The sequence below is a fragment of the Drosophila tropicalis genome, unplaced genomic scaffold (assembly GCF_018151085.1).
Source record: "Drosophila tropicalis isolate 14030-0801.00 unplaced genomic scaffold, ASM1815108v1 contig_878, whole genome shotgun sequence".
NCBI lineage: Eukaryota > Metazoa > Arthropoda > Insecta > Diptera > Drosophilidae > Drosophila > Drosophila tropicalis.
The window spans coordinates 13311362-13324293 of NW_027173374.1; the positions used below are offsets into that span (position 1 = coordinate 13311362).

General features: G+C 40.8%; 6 protein-coding genes across 10 annotated transcripts; 1 reads left to right on the forward strand and 5 right to left on the reverse strand.

The window, feature by feature from the left end:
• Positions 1–59: 59 nt before the first annotated feature.
• On the reverse strand, positions 60–732 carry mRpS18A (mitochondrial ribosomal protein S18A). Its single transcript, XM_068299599.1, has 2 exons — positions 548–732; positions 60–477 (listed from the first exon to the last, which is right to left on the reverse strand). Exons 1-2 carry the CDS (start codon positions 642–644, stop codon positions 107–109), a joined length of 468 nt encoding a protein of 155 aa, XP_068155700.1. The 5' UTR covers positions 645–732; the 3' UTR covers positions 60–106.
• Positions 692–1437, forward strand: LOC137584282 (protein KRTCAP2 homolog). Its single transcript, XM_068299600.1, has 3 exons — positions 692–809; positions 874–1174; positions 1233–1437. Exons 1-3 carry the CDS (start codon positions 806–808, stop codon positions 1348–1350), a joined length of 423 nt encoding a protein of 140 aa, XP_068155701.1. The 5' UTR covers positions 692–805; the 3' UTR covers positions 1351–1437.
• LOC137584277 (uncharacterized) lies at positions 1351–2681 on the reverse strand. 2 transcript variants are annotated; one of them, XR_011033473.1, is made up of 4 exons: positions 2438–2681; positions 1973–2356; positions 1641–1795; positions 1351–1580 (listed from the first exon to the last, which is right to left on the reverse strand). XR_011033473.1 is itself a non-coding variant. In XM_068299596.1 (4 exons), the coding sequence occupies exons 1-4, from the start codon at positions 2600–2602 to the stop codon at positions 1485–1487; spliced, it is 915 nt and encodes a 304-aa protein (XP_068155697.1). In that variant the 5' UTR covers positions 2603–2678; the 3' UTR covers positions 1351–1484. The 2 variants fall into 2 exon arrangements, 1 of the variants encoding a protein (XP_068155697.1); XM_068299596.1 differs by having other exon boundaries at positions 1641–1910; positions 2438–2678.
• A 121-nt stretch (positions 2682–2802) lies between these two features.
• On the reverse strand, positions 2803–5226 carry spartin. Of its 4 annotated transcripts, none has more exons than XM_068300052.1 (3): positions 5217–5226; positions 3243–4693; positions 2803–3181 (listed from the first exon to the last, which is right to left on the reverse strand). In XM_068300052.1, exons 2-3 carry the CDS (start codon positions 4676–4678, stop codon positions 2950–2952), a joined length of 1668 nt encoding a protein of 555 aa, XP_068156153.1. In that variant the 5' UTR covers positions 4679–4693; positions 5217–5226; the 3' UTR covers positions 2803–2949. The 4 variants fall into 4 exon arrangements, with proteins under 4 accessions (XP_068156153.1, XP_068156151.1, XP_068156152.1 ...); XM_068300050.1 differs by lacking the exon at positions 5217–5226 and adding an exon at positions 5057–5204; XM_068300051.1 differs by lacking the exon at positions 5217–5226 and adding an exon at positions 5071–5170.
• Positions 5227–5369: 143 nt separating this feature from the next.
• Positions 5370–10596, reverse strand: Karybeta3 (karyopherin beta 3). Its single transcript, XM_068301233.1, has 4 exons — positions 10176–10596; positions 9335–9484; positions 6633–9075; positions 5370–6562 (listed from the first exon to the last, which is right to left on the reverse strand). The coding sequence occupies exons 1-4, from the start codon at positions 10254–10256 to the stop codon at positions 5925–5927; spliced, it is 3312 nt and encodes a 1103-aa protein (XP_068157334.1). The 5' UTR covers positions 10257–10596; the 3' UTR covers positions 5370–5924.
• A 98-nt stretch (positions 10597–10694) lies between these two features.
• On the reverse strand, positions 10695–12843 carry rpk (ripped pocket). The gene is made up of 3 exons (XM_068301234.1): positions 12447–12843; positions 12281–12383; positions 10695–12216 (listed from the first exon to the last, which is right to left on the reverse strand). Exons 1-3 carry the CDS (start codon positions 12762–12764, stop codon positions 10880–10882), a joined length of 1758 nt encoding a protein of 585 aa, XP_068157335.1. The 5' UTR covers positions 12765–12843; the 3' UTR covers positions 10695–10879.
• Positions 12844–12932: the final 89 nt, after the last annotated feature.

Consider the following 12932-nt stretch of genomic DNA (forward strand, 5'->3'; position numbering starts at 1 on the left):
AATGGCATTTCGCAAATTCAGTGTTTTTTACTTGCAGTATTTGGAAGTAAACAATACCATTTAGCAAACATTAACACATTTTATTGTCTCTAGGTAATGACTAAATTTAGTATTTAATTGTTGACTCGAGGAAGTATTTGTTGAATTTTCGCCATCCGAAGCGTTTCTTTGGATCCTTCTTGCTCCAAGAAGGTCCCAGATTGGGCATAAGGCCTGCCTTTTGTGCCATGGTCACCAGAGTTCCCATTTTCTTTTGCTGACGATGACAGAGGCCAGTGATGCGTCTGGGTAGCATGCAGCCATCAGATCGAACGTATTGTGAAAGTATCAGGACGTCCGTGTGTTTAATATCCAGTCCCAAAGTGCATTCCGGACAGAATGTGGTATCGCAGGCAGCTTTAAGCATTTTCGAGGACCGGTCTGATTCCACATTGACGCCTTCATAGACCATCACATTGTTCTCCAACTTCTCGTGTACTGGTAAATATTTAGTTTTAGTAGAGTTAAAAGGTTATGAAATCAGCTGCAACTACAACTACAAACTTACTTTCTTTAATTAACGTAGGGGAGGTGGTGGCAATGTTTCGCGTTTGCCAGAAACTAAGTCGCAGAGGACTGATAGCAGCTTTAAGCAAGGTAGCCATTGTTTAATTCAAATTATTATAAATTATTTACTATTTCGTTAAACCGCAAAGCGTTGTAATGTTGTTGCTTGGGCAAAGCGTTGCCACACCTGCGATAATCATCTTTGTATATCGATATCCGATTGCTGTTTTTCCATTTTCAGCTGAGACCTAAAGTGAAAATGTGTAAGCCGGGAGTAAACAAAAATAAATATCTGCCTAACTTTACAAAGTTTTATTCCAATTTTAGCTGCCTCACTAAGTAGCAAAAACACTCTAGTGTCCTCCATTATATCCGGCATACTGAGCCTATTAATATTTGCCATTCTGCGATTCTGTTCCGACTGGTTTAATGGCTCTCAAATCAACGTCCTGGTGGGCGGCTACTTGTTTTCGTGGCTCTTTATCTTGAGCCTGACATGTGTCTCTAATGCAGAAATGGTAATATTTGGTCGCGATTTCCAGGCTAAACTGGTACCAGAGATAGTTTTCTGTCTGACTCTAACTGTGGCGGCGGCCGGACTGGTGCATAGAGTTTGTGCAACAACTAGGTACGTTCAAGTCATTAGCCATGATGCTGATTAATTAATTCTCTGACTACTTCTTTAGCTTCGTTTTCTCTCTATTGGGTCTGTATTTTATTAATCGAATCTCCACAAAGTATTATTCGAATGCTGCGGCAGCAGTGGATGTGCCTGTCAAGAAAGGTGGCAAAAAATTTAAATGATTTTAATTTTATACAACTGCATAATTAATATTTATAATAAATTCCATACAAATGCAATCTCTAAATTAAATAAATGCCAAAAGAGCAGTCATTGGTAATTGATTCCAATTATTGGGTTACCCACAGGAATTAAGCTAGGCGGCCGTTTCAGTACCACCTTCGGACGCCACTTCGTTACCCCCGTTTTCAGTCAACAAGCTTAAAATATTAGAGTCTATAAATCGAACCAACTGTAAATAGAAAATAATTATTTTAGTTTCTCAAAAACAAGAGATATGTAGCTTACTTACCATTTGTCCTACTTTGCTTTTGGTATTCTTGTGCTTTTCGTTCAATTTATCTTTTAAGTTCTTAAACCAGTCGGTTATCTCCGTGATATTCGATGGTTTCTCAAATCCACGGTATCCTGCCTGCCTCAGGCCCAAGTTGTTTAGGTTAAAGGTAGCTGCAGTTATAAGCAGAGCAAAGCTTTTGATTAAAATGTATGATCGGCGCAGTGGCCACACTTCTAGGATAGTATCTACGGTTATAGGCTTTATCATTTGCCAGACTTCCAGAATCTTAAATCGAACAGATTTCAAAGAAATTAATATTTTATAAACAAATGTTACAGTGTACTTACATTTCTATAAACGTGCAGGATTATTTTGGTGTTGGTCAGGTCTGCAATAAAAGCCCTAAGCAATCCCAGAGATATCATTTTCCCCGTCTCACTAGACACCATTGCATGTGGTATAACTTCCAAAATATTTACAAAGTACTGCTCTTCCTCTCCAGAAACAGTTCTACAGCTTTCCAGCAAATCTCCTGTAGCATAGTGAATCATGGTGGGCTTCAGCGCGTCAGTATAATTAAAACACTCATTAAGAAAGTCGAGGCTGCGATGACACTGGCATACATCTTGGGACTCAGATAAAAGCAACATCAGAAAGGATACTGTATACAGCGATGTGATTTCTTCCAAACTTAAGTCACTCTTGAGAACCTTACGAAAGCTTTCACAAATCTAAAAAATATAAATCATTAAACATATGTATGTACAAAACATGAAAATGTTTAGTGTATGTATGTATGTATGTATAGAAACCTTATGCTTGTCCAAATTCTCTTCGGATTGGACCTCCTGATAGATGTCCAAATGCTCCAGTGGTTTCAGTCTCAATAACACATTGCGGAACTGATCATATTTCAGCTCGGCTTTAATCTCAGGTAAATGCGTTAGCGGCACCTCAGTCATTATTATACCACTCATAATTGTCTAAATTTCATGTCTTTCAAATGATATTTAAACACAGTGACTATTGAATGTTTATATTCTGTTTCAGTGTTGGAAAATTAAAAATATCATTATTGCAAGAATGTCGTTGCCAGACTTTCTTACTTAAAAATAATTTTTCAGTTTAATTATATGGGCCCTGTAAATTCAGCAAAACAATTTTATGTTCTTCAATATCCTTTATGAATAGTGCTAATATACCGTTTTTAAACGGTAGCTTTTGTTTAATATAAATTTGTTTTTGAGATTACAAGCAGGAAAATATATTTTAAAATTTGTCTTTTTTGGAATATCTTTGGTTTTAAATTTGTCTATGAGTATTTTTAATCCTTCAATGCTCTCAAATCCGGATAGAGTGAACCGGCATTTATGTAATGAGATTCTGCTTTACGTAAATCACGTTTATAGTCATCGACAACAGCTTCACCAGTCTTTTTAACCAATTTCTTAGCGATTCCCTTGGGTGTAATGTAGTTGACGTTTTGACTGATAATAAAAGCATTTCCAACAGTATCAAAGGTTCCACATGCTAGGTTGCCTGCTGGAGATCCGTATCTGAAAATAGTTATATGATTTTAATTACAGTTTTTGTCAATTTAGGATATAAATTTCTTACTTGTGCTCAATAATTTTAACCGAGTTTTCACTCAGACTATTGCCCAAAATCTTGGCCGATGTCTCCAGGCCATCAAAAACCGTTGTAAAGCCCTCCACGGCACCCGCTGCTATTGTCATAGCTCCTTCCATTTTGCTATCGGCCTCATTGCTGTCATAGCCAAATCCTTTCTGCAGCAAGCGCGAACCTTGCGTTTGTACATGTGGAGCTAAGGCACGGCCTACGGCTAGCGAAGCAGTGCCTACTTTTCCAGCTATCCATCCAGTCATACCAGCCGCAGCATGAGTAACCTTTTGAGCGACCTCCACTGTTGTTTGCACTGATGCGGGCACTTGGGTGGGAGCATCCGCTGGTGCGGCTGACATTTTCGACATTAAGTACGGTGTAGACTTCATCATAAGGCCACCAGTTTTCTCCGCTCCCTTTACTAGATTGCGGGCAATAAAATCCGCCGCACAGACAATGTGCTTGGACACCTGCTCCGAAGTCGATGCGGAACTTGCGTCAGCACGTTGTGTGGTTGGGGATTTCAATTGCTCCACAGTTCCAGCCAAAACGGCTTCAAGCAAATCCAGAAAAAACTGTCGCAAATCCTGCATTTGTTCTTCCTCTGTTTCGCCAGCAGTAGTGTTAAGCGGACGTTGGGGCTTTACCAGAAAAATTCCAAAGGCATTGCCAGGATCTTGAGATTCAATATCGGGAAAAATAAAAGCCCCGTAATCTGTTTGATAGCAATTTGTAATATTGGGGATCAGTGGATAAAGCCAAATCATTTCCGAGTCATCTTCACCCATTGCACACTGAATAAAATATATGCCACTGAGATATTTCCATTTACCGCCAGCAGTGCACATGACCAGGGACATTTTAGAATTCCCAGTAAGGGATGTAACGCCACCGTTCGATTCGATGCGATAGAGTTTTATCTGAGCCTGGAATAGTTCATCCAATTGAGCCTCAGATTCTCGACTCGCCAACAGCTCGCGTAATCCATTTGCCATTTCCTTGTAGGTTTTGGGAGAGCCCCCTTTATTCGCTATGTCATAGAACGTTGAGGGATTCTCTGTTAACGAAGGACGACTGGGTTTGGGGCCATCCATTGTTTCCTCCCTTGCCTCTTGGGCACTATGATCAATAGGCGTCTTGAGTGTTTTTAGGCGGTAATTAATCTCTATCTTGGCACTTTTCAATTTCTGGATCAAGGCACAGGCATCAGACCATTGATCTTGTACGTTATGAAGCTCATCGGGCAGCCCAACAGGTATACGGAATGTGTTCTCAATCATGTTTAATGCCTTCTCATAGGCAGCAACTATATCTCCAGACGTCTTCTCCTGTTCTTCGAAGCTTATGGCTAATTCGACCTGCTCAATGGCTAATTTGTAGGACGATTTTATGGCCTCATACGCCTCAAGAAACTCTGTCTCGTTGGACATGATGAAATGGATCAGCTGAAAAGCAAAAAGAACCAATTCTTAATTTATGATGAAATTAACATACTAATATCAACCGACTTGATCATATTGTTGATGAATTTTTGCAGAGGCCACACAAGCAACTGAATAAGAAAGTATCATCTGCCCTCTTCCGGGCTAAATTTACATGCATACGTACATACATATGTACATACATATGTATCTATATTAATAGGAATAGTCACATCATAGGACTTTCTATGAGTCATCTTCTTGTGAGGGCAGCTGCTCATTTCGGTCCAAATATCTGTGACGTAGCTTTGGGCTTAGTTGTTGCTTAAGGTCATCCCACAAACCTCTCACTTGCCCAACATTCCCAATTCCACTTGTTGTACTCACAATTTTCAACTAACTCAATTTATTGGCCGTTGTCTTGACACTGTCCGTCTACCACATCATTGAGAGTTTATGTCTTGATGGTTCTATTATACCGTTGACGCATTAGACTTGGACTGTCAATGTACTTTGGATCCGACATGGTTTCATCGCAGATATTTACCTTTAGCTGTTTGAGATTCCTGTGTTGAAAAACAAAATTATTGGCACCAGTGTTGGTAACAGCTCAATTTTATTTTGCGCCATAAGATACCAATTTTTAAATGTAGTATTTAGCAGCAAAATTTTAATCTTTCCAATTAAGACTCAAAACGTATTTCTGTTAATTTGAATTTATTTCGTGTTCTTTTTTTTTTTAAATACATAGTTGTTATTCTTGTTTTGAATGCATATAATTTACATTTCGTTCGTTTCGGACGACAATTCACATATCCTTTTTTGTGTAAGGAAAAAGGGAGAGTTTTGTGGCCGTGGTTATTAGCCAAATCTATATACATATATTATATATGTAGGTATGTATGTATATAACGTATGAAAACATTTTAAAACGAAGATAATCTATTGGAATTTGTTAATTCGTGATGATGAAGATGAATTTCTTCATGCAGCATGTCAAATTCTAACCTGACGCAGACTTTCTTTTTCTTCGGAAGAGAAGACTTTGATTGAAATCACAATAATATATACAATTACGTAGTCGAATAACTCCATGGATTATAAATATATATGCTTGTATAGAATTATACATATATAAATATATATGTAATATATAAGACCATAATAATAATTTGAGGGTCTCCTGCCTCAATTCTTCTTTCGCATGCTTTTTGCAATCGCCTTCTACTTAGTGGCCGTCTGATGACTCGATATTTTAGTTAGCTGGTGCATTTGCCACCTCCCGATAGGCATCCTGTATGGCCTGCTGCTGTTCGGGGCTAAGTGTGCTGGCACAAGCCTGCATCACATCGGGATTCGATTCGATTTGCTTCACAATTGTCAGCATCCGTGTGCCTGTCGGACTCTTTGCCTCCAAAACATTTGTGCAGAATGCTTCGGCGATGATTGATACAATGCGCGGCAGATTACAGTTATTTGCTCCCAGTATCACTGGATGATTGGCCTCAATCAGATCGCACAAATAACCATAGATGTGAGCTGCCTCCTCTGGATCCTCGGAAATTGGAAGCCACGAGAACCACACTGCAATTAACTCATCTACATTGGTTAGGGCGGATTTGTTGTATTTAAGAATTTTGCTAAACGCCGATATGGCATTTTCTGTAGCATTGATATTCTCCACTTCGCGACTCTTGGGATCGTTGATGACTTGAACGAGGAGTGGAATGATCGTAGCACAAGCGACGGCGAATTGCTCGCCACCAAATTGTCCCAAAACGCCACAGCCATAGGCCCCTGCCTGGCGGACTTCCGGTGATTTATCCAGAACGTATTGCAATAGAGCTGGTAGGAAGTACTGCTGATAGGGGGCGCAGGCGGGACCGCAAAATTCTTCATGAAAGGAAAAATGAATTCAATTTAGAATAAAGTCCCAATATTGCGCGCATTTTCTATAACTTACCAATCAGATCATCAAAGGCACAGACACCCCACTGGCGATCGGCAGTCGATCGCGACGGATCCAAGAGTTTAACAAAATGCGGCGCGATCTGTTCGAAGGCTGGCAGAAATTGTGCCTTATTGGTCATAAAGAGAGCATGGGTAATGTCTACAATTTTCGACAATATGTAAACATCGGTGTCATCTTGCTCGGCCAATTCCTCCTCGACGCCATCATCATAATCCTCTTCCTGTCGTGCAGCATAACGCTTATCAGCTTTTTCGAAGTGATCCAGAAGATACTTGTTGATAATTTCAAGGACCTGCTTCATCGAATCCTCGTTTAAGCAGTTGGGACCCAAAGTCTCAATGCATTTGGCCAATGAGTTCAACAGTTCGGATTGAACCTCTGCCTCTGGTTCGGTATTGATGACTTTCAACAGCTCTGGGCAAATGTAGAGCCACATGCCCTCAAGATATTGTGGGCCCTTAAACTTTGCGCAATCCAAAAGATAGGGAAGTGATTCGGCCGCTGCTGTACGCACACCATCATGGAAATAAAACTTAAGCATGGGCACCATTTGACGGACAACCTCCTCGGAGTATTCAGCGAAGCCCTCCTTTAGCTCGCGGGCATAGCAGACTAACATTTCACAGGCAGACGCCTTGTCATCCATGCCGGCGGTACGAATGGCAAAGTTTTGCTGTTCACCGAGGTTAATAAAGGACCAATCAACATCACCTTCAATATCTTCGACTTCCTCGTTGTCAAGCATGGCGACCTCAGGCTTCATACTGGCCGTTCGCATCACTGGACCCATGACCAAGGGCAAATATTGTTCGAATTGTTTGCCCAAAATCTTGCACATTCGTGCCCAGGCGGTAATTAGATAGGAGGTCTGAGGATCATCATCGGGCAAGTCTCCTTCGGTATGGGTCTTAAGAAGCATGTCCATAATTTCACCGGCATCGCCAATGAACTTCTCCTGACCAACGGCTAGGCCAATAAGACTCACACACTCGATGGTTTTGCCGCGCAACATCCGGAATTCCTCGGAATTGGCATTCTGTATTATGAATTTCAAGCAAGGCATCAGACGATCATAGTAGGCCACAAATTCCGCCTCACAAGTATCAGCCACGGAGGCAATAGTGGTCACCACCTGCTCCAGCACGAGCTTATTGCCCTTCTCGACCAACTCCTTGAATTTAGAATTTAAAATGTTTTCCAGTTTTGTCATAATTGCATCCAAATAACGAGTCAATATATTCTTAGGACAATCCTCGCTGAAATTGACCAAAGCGGCTCCAGCATGGGCCTGCACTCTCGGATTGTTAACATCATCAAGGAGACCAAGTAGACCAGGAATGACCTGATCGTGGAATTTCTTCTCGAATGTTGGAGCAAAATCGGTGGACATTTGTCCGATGGCATTGCAGGCAGCATAACGTACTCGCGGATGGGGATCACGCAGATAGACTAAGACTCCACTCATGACCTGATCCAGCATGGCTTCCATTTGCTTGTGGCAACCCTCACCGATAGCTGAGATGGCCATTAGAGCAGCAAACCGATGCTTCCAGTCGGCATGACCCAACATCGCAGGCAAAGCATTCATTACATGTGGCAAAACCGTTTTGCCGCCCAAACCGCAAGCCAACCGATCCAATGAAGATTCGGCAATAACATTATTATCAGTATGGTCATCATCGACGACGTCAGCAGTGGACCAGTCCTCATCTTCATCCAAATCGGTCATCATTTGCAGCACCAAAGGAATCAGAGCCAAAACATATTTCTCAGCCCGTTTGCGTACCATAGCCGGGGCATTCTCGGCCAGCGAGACCATCACTTCCAATACCAAATGTCGCCAACTATCTTCAAAATCTTGCGATGAAAACACCTTCATGCAAATCTCAAAGATCAATTCCAATTGTGGACGCAAAAACTTCGGACAATTCTCGGTCATATCAATCAGTAGTTTAAGCAGAGTCTGATCATCCTGGGCCTCGATTGTCTCGCCCGTAATGACGATCATTCGTGGCAACATATCATTAAAGTGTTTAAAAAGTGCCGACTCCTTTTCTTTATCATGGTGCAAGATGAAGGCACCCACTGCCCTAACTGCCTGAACGCGTACTTCTGCATCGGATGACGGATCCATGCTCTTGGCCAGCATCTGCTTAATTAGATCCATATACTGTGCCTCCTGATTACCAAAAATTGATGGTACACTAGAAAAAATTCTCAGGGCTGATTCCTGTAGTTGCGGTGTGGGTGAATTGGCGCATTGGAAAAGAAATTGCAAAACATCAGGCCATTGATTCGTGCCATCCTCATCAATCAGATTACGTGCTGCCTCTGCTATAACCTCACAGATCTTGCGACGCAATTGAGGAGTAACATCCAACTGGACGGCCAATAGGATCTGCTGCAGCAACTGATTCTGTGATTCAGTTGGAATCTGTAAAGTGATCAGAAAATAACCGAAATGTCAAGATGTATATTTTATTACGAGCATTAGACATTATTTTCCATAATTCTTATTGTAAGCTACTCTGCCACAAAAACGGGTTGGCATGTGCTTCCTTTTCTAGGCAAAGCATGGCTCACCATTTTCAAAAATTTCTTTGAAATGATGGCAATCGATATTGCAGTTGTATTTTTGTATTTTGCACTTCAACGAAAATGAAGCTCAAAATCAAACACCTTTCATTCCTTACCTCTTTGTAGAACTCCAGGAAATCGGTGGTGAAGAGGCGACGTAGCAATACTGCAGCCATTTGGCGTGCCTCCTCCGATTGCTGGCCATTGTGTATGTTGCCCAGGAGATGTGTTACCTTCACTTGACGTGGCAGATTGTTGAAGGCTTCCTACAAAACAAATTGAAATATGTATACATATGTACATATGTACGAATGTAGGAACAAATCAAAATCAAATATGAAAGAAAGTTCTTCGAATCTCTCCCTCCCTCTTTCTCTCTATTTATATGCCTATTTATTTGTCTGTTGTTTCCATGTGGGCGGGTGGAGCCAAGGTCAATCGACATTTGCCGTTACCGTTGCCATGTGTTCCCCAAATGGAGGGGACTATGGGAGGTGTTCAAGTCTTATCAAACATGCGAATTAATAGCATATTGCATTTCCCCAGACAATGCGTCATTCCTGATTTTTAACGCACCTGTCTTATGTTTCCGTTCAAGAGAAAATAAAATAATAAAAAATTTGAATTTGTTTTAAGCGCTTTTCGCTCACACAACACACACTTAAAAGCATACGCAAACATACACACACACAAACACACGCCCGCAACATGCGAATACTGTGGCCAAAGAGGAGAGCAAAAACACGTTTTTTCCTATGTGCGGTTGCTGCTGATGATTCAGTATTCAAAATTTCATTGCAATGATAATTTTTGATTTTTGTCTATTATGTATAGCTGAGAAATGAAAATAGCATGCAAATATACTAAACAAAATACAAAAATATGCATATTGCGCATTAAAAATGAACATTTTTCGACGTCTTCTTGATCCCCCGCATTCGTATATTCCCCGCTTACCTCGGCCTGTTGGCGAACATCATTGTCCGTGGAAAGGAGAGAAACCAACAACTGTTGAAATTGTGCCTGATCTGCAGCCATTTTGTTTCGCCTTTTAATTTGTAATTAAATTAAAATTAATTGCAAATCTGCACACACACAAGGAAGCACTTTGTCCACACAATCTTCACGCGACGAAGGCCGCCTTAAAAAAGAGCAGAACAATAGAAAACGCTGGGCAACGCCGGGTTGCCAGTTGGTTGCAAATTTTGGCCTATATCAAATTATTTTTTTTCCACGATGTCCTTTGCTAGCGCTTTCGAGTTTCACAGAAGCTTGATGTTGTACTTTACTTTCTGGTTGATTGAGTAATGCCTCGTTAATTCCAAATTCTGTTTTATTTTTTTATTTTCGTTTGTCTACTCGGTGGCGCGCTTGTCGATTGTTTTGGCGCGGAACCTACGCCGGGGGTTGCCACGTTATTCACTGGGTAGACCAGTATTTGCTATGTACGGCGCTTGAATAAAAAACTGCAAAGAATTTCGATTACAGTTTTACTTTATTCAAATTACAATAAAAAATTGAAATTGATGTGAGCTTAATAACACTTGACTTCTAATAAATAAATAAATTAACATAAAAAATTGATAACAAATTTCTGTTTTTCTGTTTTCTCCGAGCAATTTATCTCATTTGCTGGGTACAGTAACAAAATATGCTTTTTTCTAAGTTCTCTCTCTAGCCAAATGTTTCCAGTTGCTCCAGAAACGTAAGGTAAAGTGATACCACACTTCAACCATGCTTAAAATAGAGAAACCCATGAACAAGCCGAAAATGCCACCACAATTGGCCAAGAAATCCGTGATACCATAAAGCTCCGATCGCTTTGAAGTAATAAATTGACTCTGTTTAAAGTAAATTGAAAGACGAGACATTTGTGATCCCGGATACTCTTGCATAAATTCTGTATCTCCTTCGGCCGCTAGCATTTCATCCAAATCGAAATTGGCTTGCGATATTTCGGTGTTGTAGGCAAGTGATGTACAGGCAGGCATACAGTTGCATGCAGTTTCTACACCTCTTAACATATCTCCATCAGATGCCATATTGAGAGCACGCACACGCTGAAATTCACGTACCAAAAGCTCTCGTTCAGCTCTATCGTAGCAATAGATCTTATCTTCGCCACAAACAGGCATATTCAAATCCCGGGGCATTGAGAATTTTACACAGCCGCATCTGGTCAGTGTAAAGTTGACCAAACATTCCAACTGGCAATTAGATTCAGTGTAAACCTTAAAAAAACGCAAAGAACGCTCATGACTGAGAAAACATTGACGACGCAGAGGATCGTATTCCGCAATGCCCGAAGAAGTGGTTATCATACTGGGTTTAACAGCAATTAGAACTTCCTTGCCCATCGGTATGCGTACAAATTGCTTCGACACCTGAGGCACATCATCGGGAGCATGCAGTATCACCTTAAAGCCTTGAACTGGTCCACGACAAGCATAGTCTACCTCCTGCTTAAAGCTTTGAAGAGCCATAAATATACCCGATCGGGCGCCAGCACTGAGAACTCGCGCTGGATACGTGTCCACATCACTGGTAGGTGGATAGCCCGTTTCTAGTGACCAGGGCAAATGTTTGGCCCTGGTCGAATTCCATGCATCCTTTTCCATATTTTTCTCAATGTGATATTGGTAGGTATCTTCTCTGTATATATCAGTGGGTCTAAGACCATTAAACGTATAACAGATGCCCTCTTCAGTCAAAGTTTTGGTGAAAAACTTATCGCACTCGTTAAAACGACTTAGCCATCGGCAATAGAAGAAATATCGTTCAAATGGTGGTAACATGCGTTCCAGTACATTTAAATAATCTAAATCATCGCCAGCTATCAATGGCATGTCCTGATCAACAATCTGAGAGTTGCACACATGTAAAAGAGTGCGGAATTCCTCCAACTCACCAGGTGTAATGTTTTCAGGTTTAAAAATACGAGACTGTTGCATGTATTCATTGAATTGGTTATACAGCGAGCGATAGGAGGTTCCATTACCTAAAGAAAAATTCCTTAATTAAGAATAGTTCGTAATTTTAAATATTGGTGACGTGTTATTTACCCTTCGGTTTTAGAATTCTTTTAGTTTCTGAGCAAATGGTAACTGCTGGAAATGGTATATTCCACACAGGTGTTGATTTCTCCGCAAAACTTACAATTACAGGCTGCAGAACAAAAATTCTAATTTTTATTTAAGGCTTCAAAAAATAAGATTTGGTCGGGCTTACTGTCTCCGTCCATTTTGTGTAGGCGTTGTTTATTAGAGTGGAGCAACAGTATATGGAGGCCACAAAGACACAAAGCCAAAATACCTTCTCTCTGATGGGTCGTGGATGCTCTCCCAAATACTGAACTCCATGAATGGATGTGTGGGAACAATAATCGTGGTACGTAATCACAAAACTTTTACAAATGGAAGAAACTCCTGCAGGTGATCTTGAAGGCTTAGAACTGAGATCAATGCCTGCTATATTGCTGCTCTCCAAATCGGATTCGGGTCGAGCTATGCTAGCATCCAACTCGCAGCCTTTTTCACGGAGAAACATATTTCGATGGCAAAAATATTATGACAAAAATGAAAATGAAAACATGTAGCCACTTGAAAATTTTGATTTTTGCATTTTTACCGTTAGGTGACGGCGTTGCCATTTAACCCTAAATGCTTTCAGTGTGCGAAAGTGTGTTAACCATTTACAACATGGCAACTCTGCTAA

What these genes read in the sequence shown, in the direction of transcription:
- mRpS18A (XM_068299599.1), bottom strand. Translation starts at nt 644, where the DNA reads ATGGCTACCTTGCTTAAAGCTGCTATCAGTCCTCTGCGACTTAGTTTC. An exon ending in CCCTACGTTAATTAAAGAAA is followed by an intron (nt 478 to 547) that starts GTAAGTTTGTAG and finishes AATATTTACCAG; the next exon opens with TACACGAGAAGTTGGAGAAC.
- LOC137584282 (XM_068299600.1), top strand. An exon ending in AGAGTTTGTGCAACAACTAG is followed by an intron (nt 1,175 to 1,232) that starts GTACGTTCAAGT and finishes CTACTTCTTTAG; the next exon opens with CTTCGTTTTCTCTCTATTGG.
- LOC137584277 (XM_068299596.1), bottom strand. Translation starts at nt 2,602, where the DNA reads ATGAGTGGTATAATAATGACTGAGGTGCCGCTAACGCATTTACCTGAG. An exon ending in AGAATTTGGACAAGCATAAG is followed by an intron (nt 2,357 to 2,437) that starts GTTTCTATACAT and finishes TATATTTTTTAG; the next exon opens with ATTTGTGAAAGCTTTCGTAA. An exon ending in AAAGCAAAGTAGGACAAATG is followed by an intron (nt 1,581 to 1,640) that starts GTAAGTAAGCTA and finishes TTCTATTTACAG; the next exon opens with TTGGTTCGATTTATAGACTC.
- spartin (XM_068300048.1), bottom strand. Translation starts at nt 4,819, where the DNA reads ATGATACTTTCTTATTCAGTTGCTTGTGTGGCCTCTGCAAAAATTCAT. An exon ending in TTCATCAACAATATGATCAA is followed by an intron (nt 4,694 to 4,756) that starts GTCGGTTGATAT and finishes TTTGCTTTTCAG; the next exon opens with CTGATCCATTTCATCATGTC. An exon ending in GTTAAAATTATTGAGCACAA is followed by an intron (nt 3,182 to 3,242) that starts GTAAGAAATTTA and finishes AACTATTTTCAG; the next exon opens with ATACGGATCTCCAGCAGGCA.
- Karybeta3 (XM_068301233.1), bottom strand. Translation starts at nt 10,256, where the DNA reads ATGGCTGCAGATCAGGCACAATTTCAACAGTTGTTGGTTTCTCTCCTT. An exon ending in ATGTTCGCCAACAGGCCGAG is followed by an intron (nt 9,485 to 10,175) that starts GTAAGCGGGGAA and finishes TTTGTTTTGTAG; the next exon opens with GAAGCCTTCAACAATCTGCC. An exon ending in TGCCTTTGATGATCTGATTG is followed by an intron (nt 6,563 to 6,632) that starts GTAAGTTATAGA and finishes CCTTTCATGAAG; the next exon opens with AATTTTGCGGTCCCGCCTGC.
- rpk (XM_068301234.1), bottom strand. Translation starts at nt 12,764, where the DNA reads ATGTTTCTCCGTGAAAAAGGCTGCGAGTTGGATGCTAGCATAGCTCGA. An exon ending in ACACAAAATGGACGGAGACA is followed by an intron (nt 12,384 to 12,446) that starts GTAAGCCCGACC and finishes TTTGTTCTGCAG; the next exon opens with CCTGTAATTGTAAGTTTTGC. An exon ending in AAGAATTCTAAAACCGAAGG is followed by an intron (nt 12,217 to 12,280) that starts GTAAATAACACG and finishes ATTTTTCTTTAG; the next exon opens with GTAATGGAACCTCCTATCGC.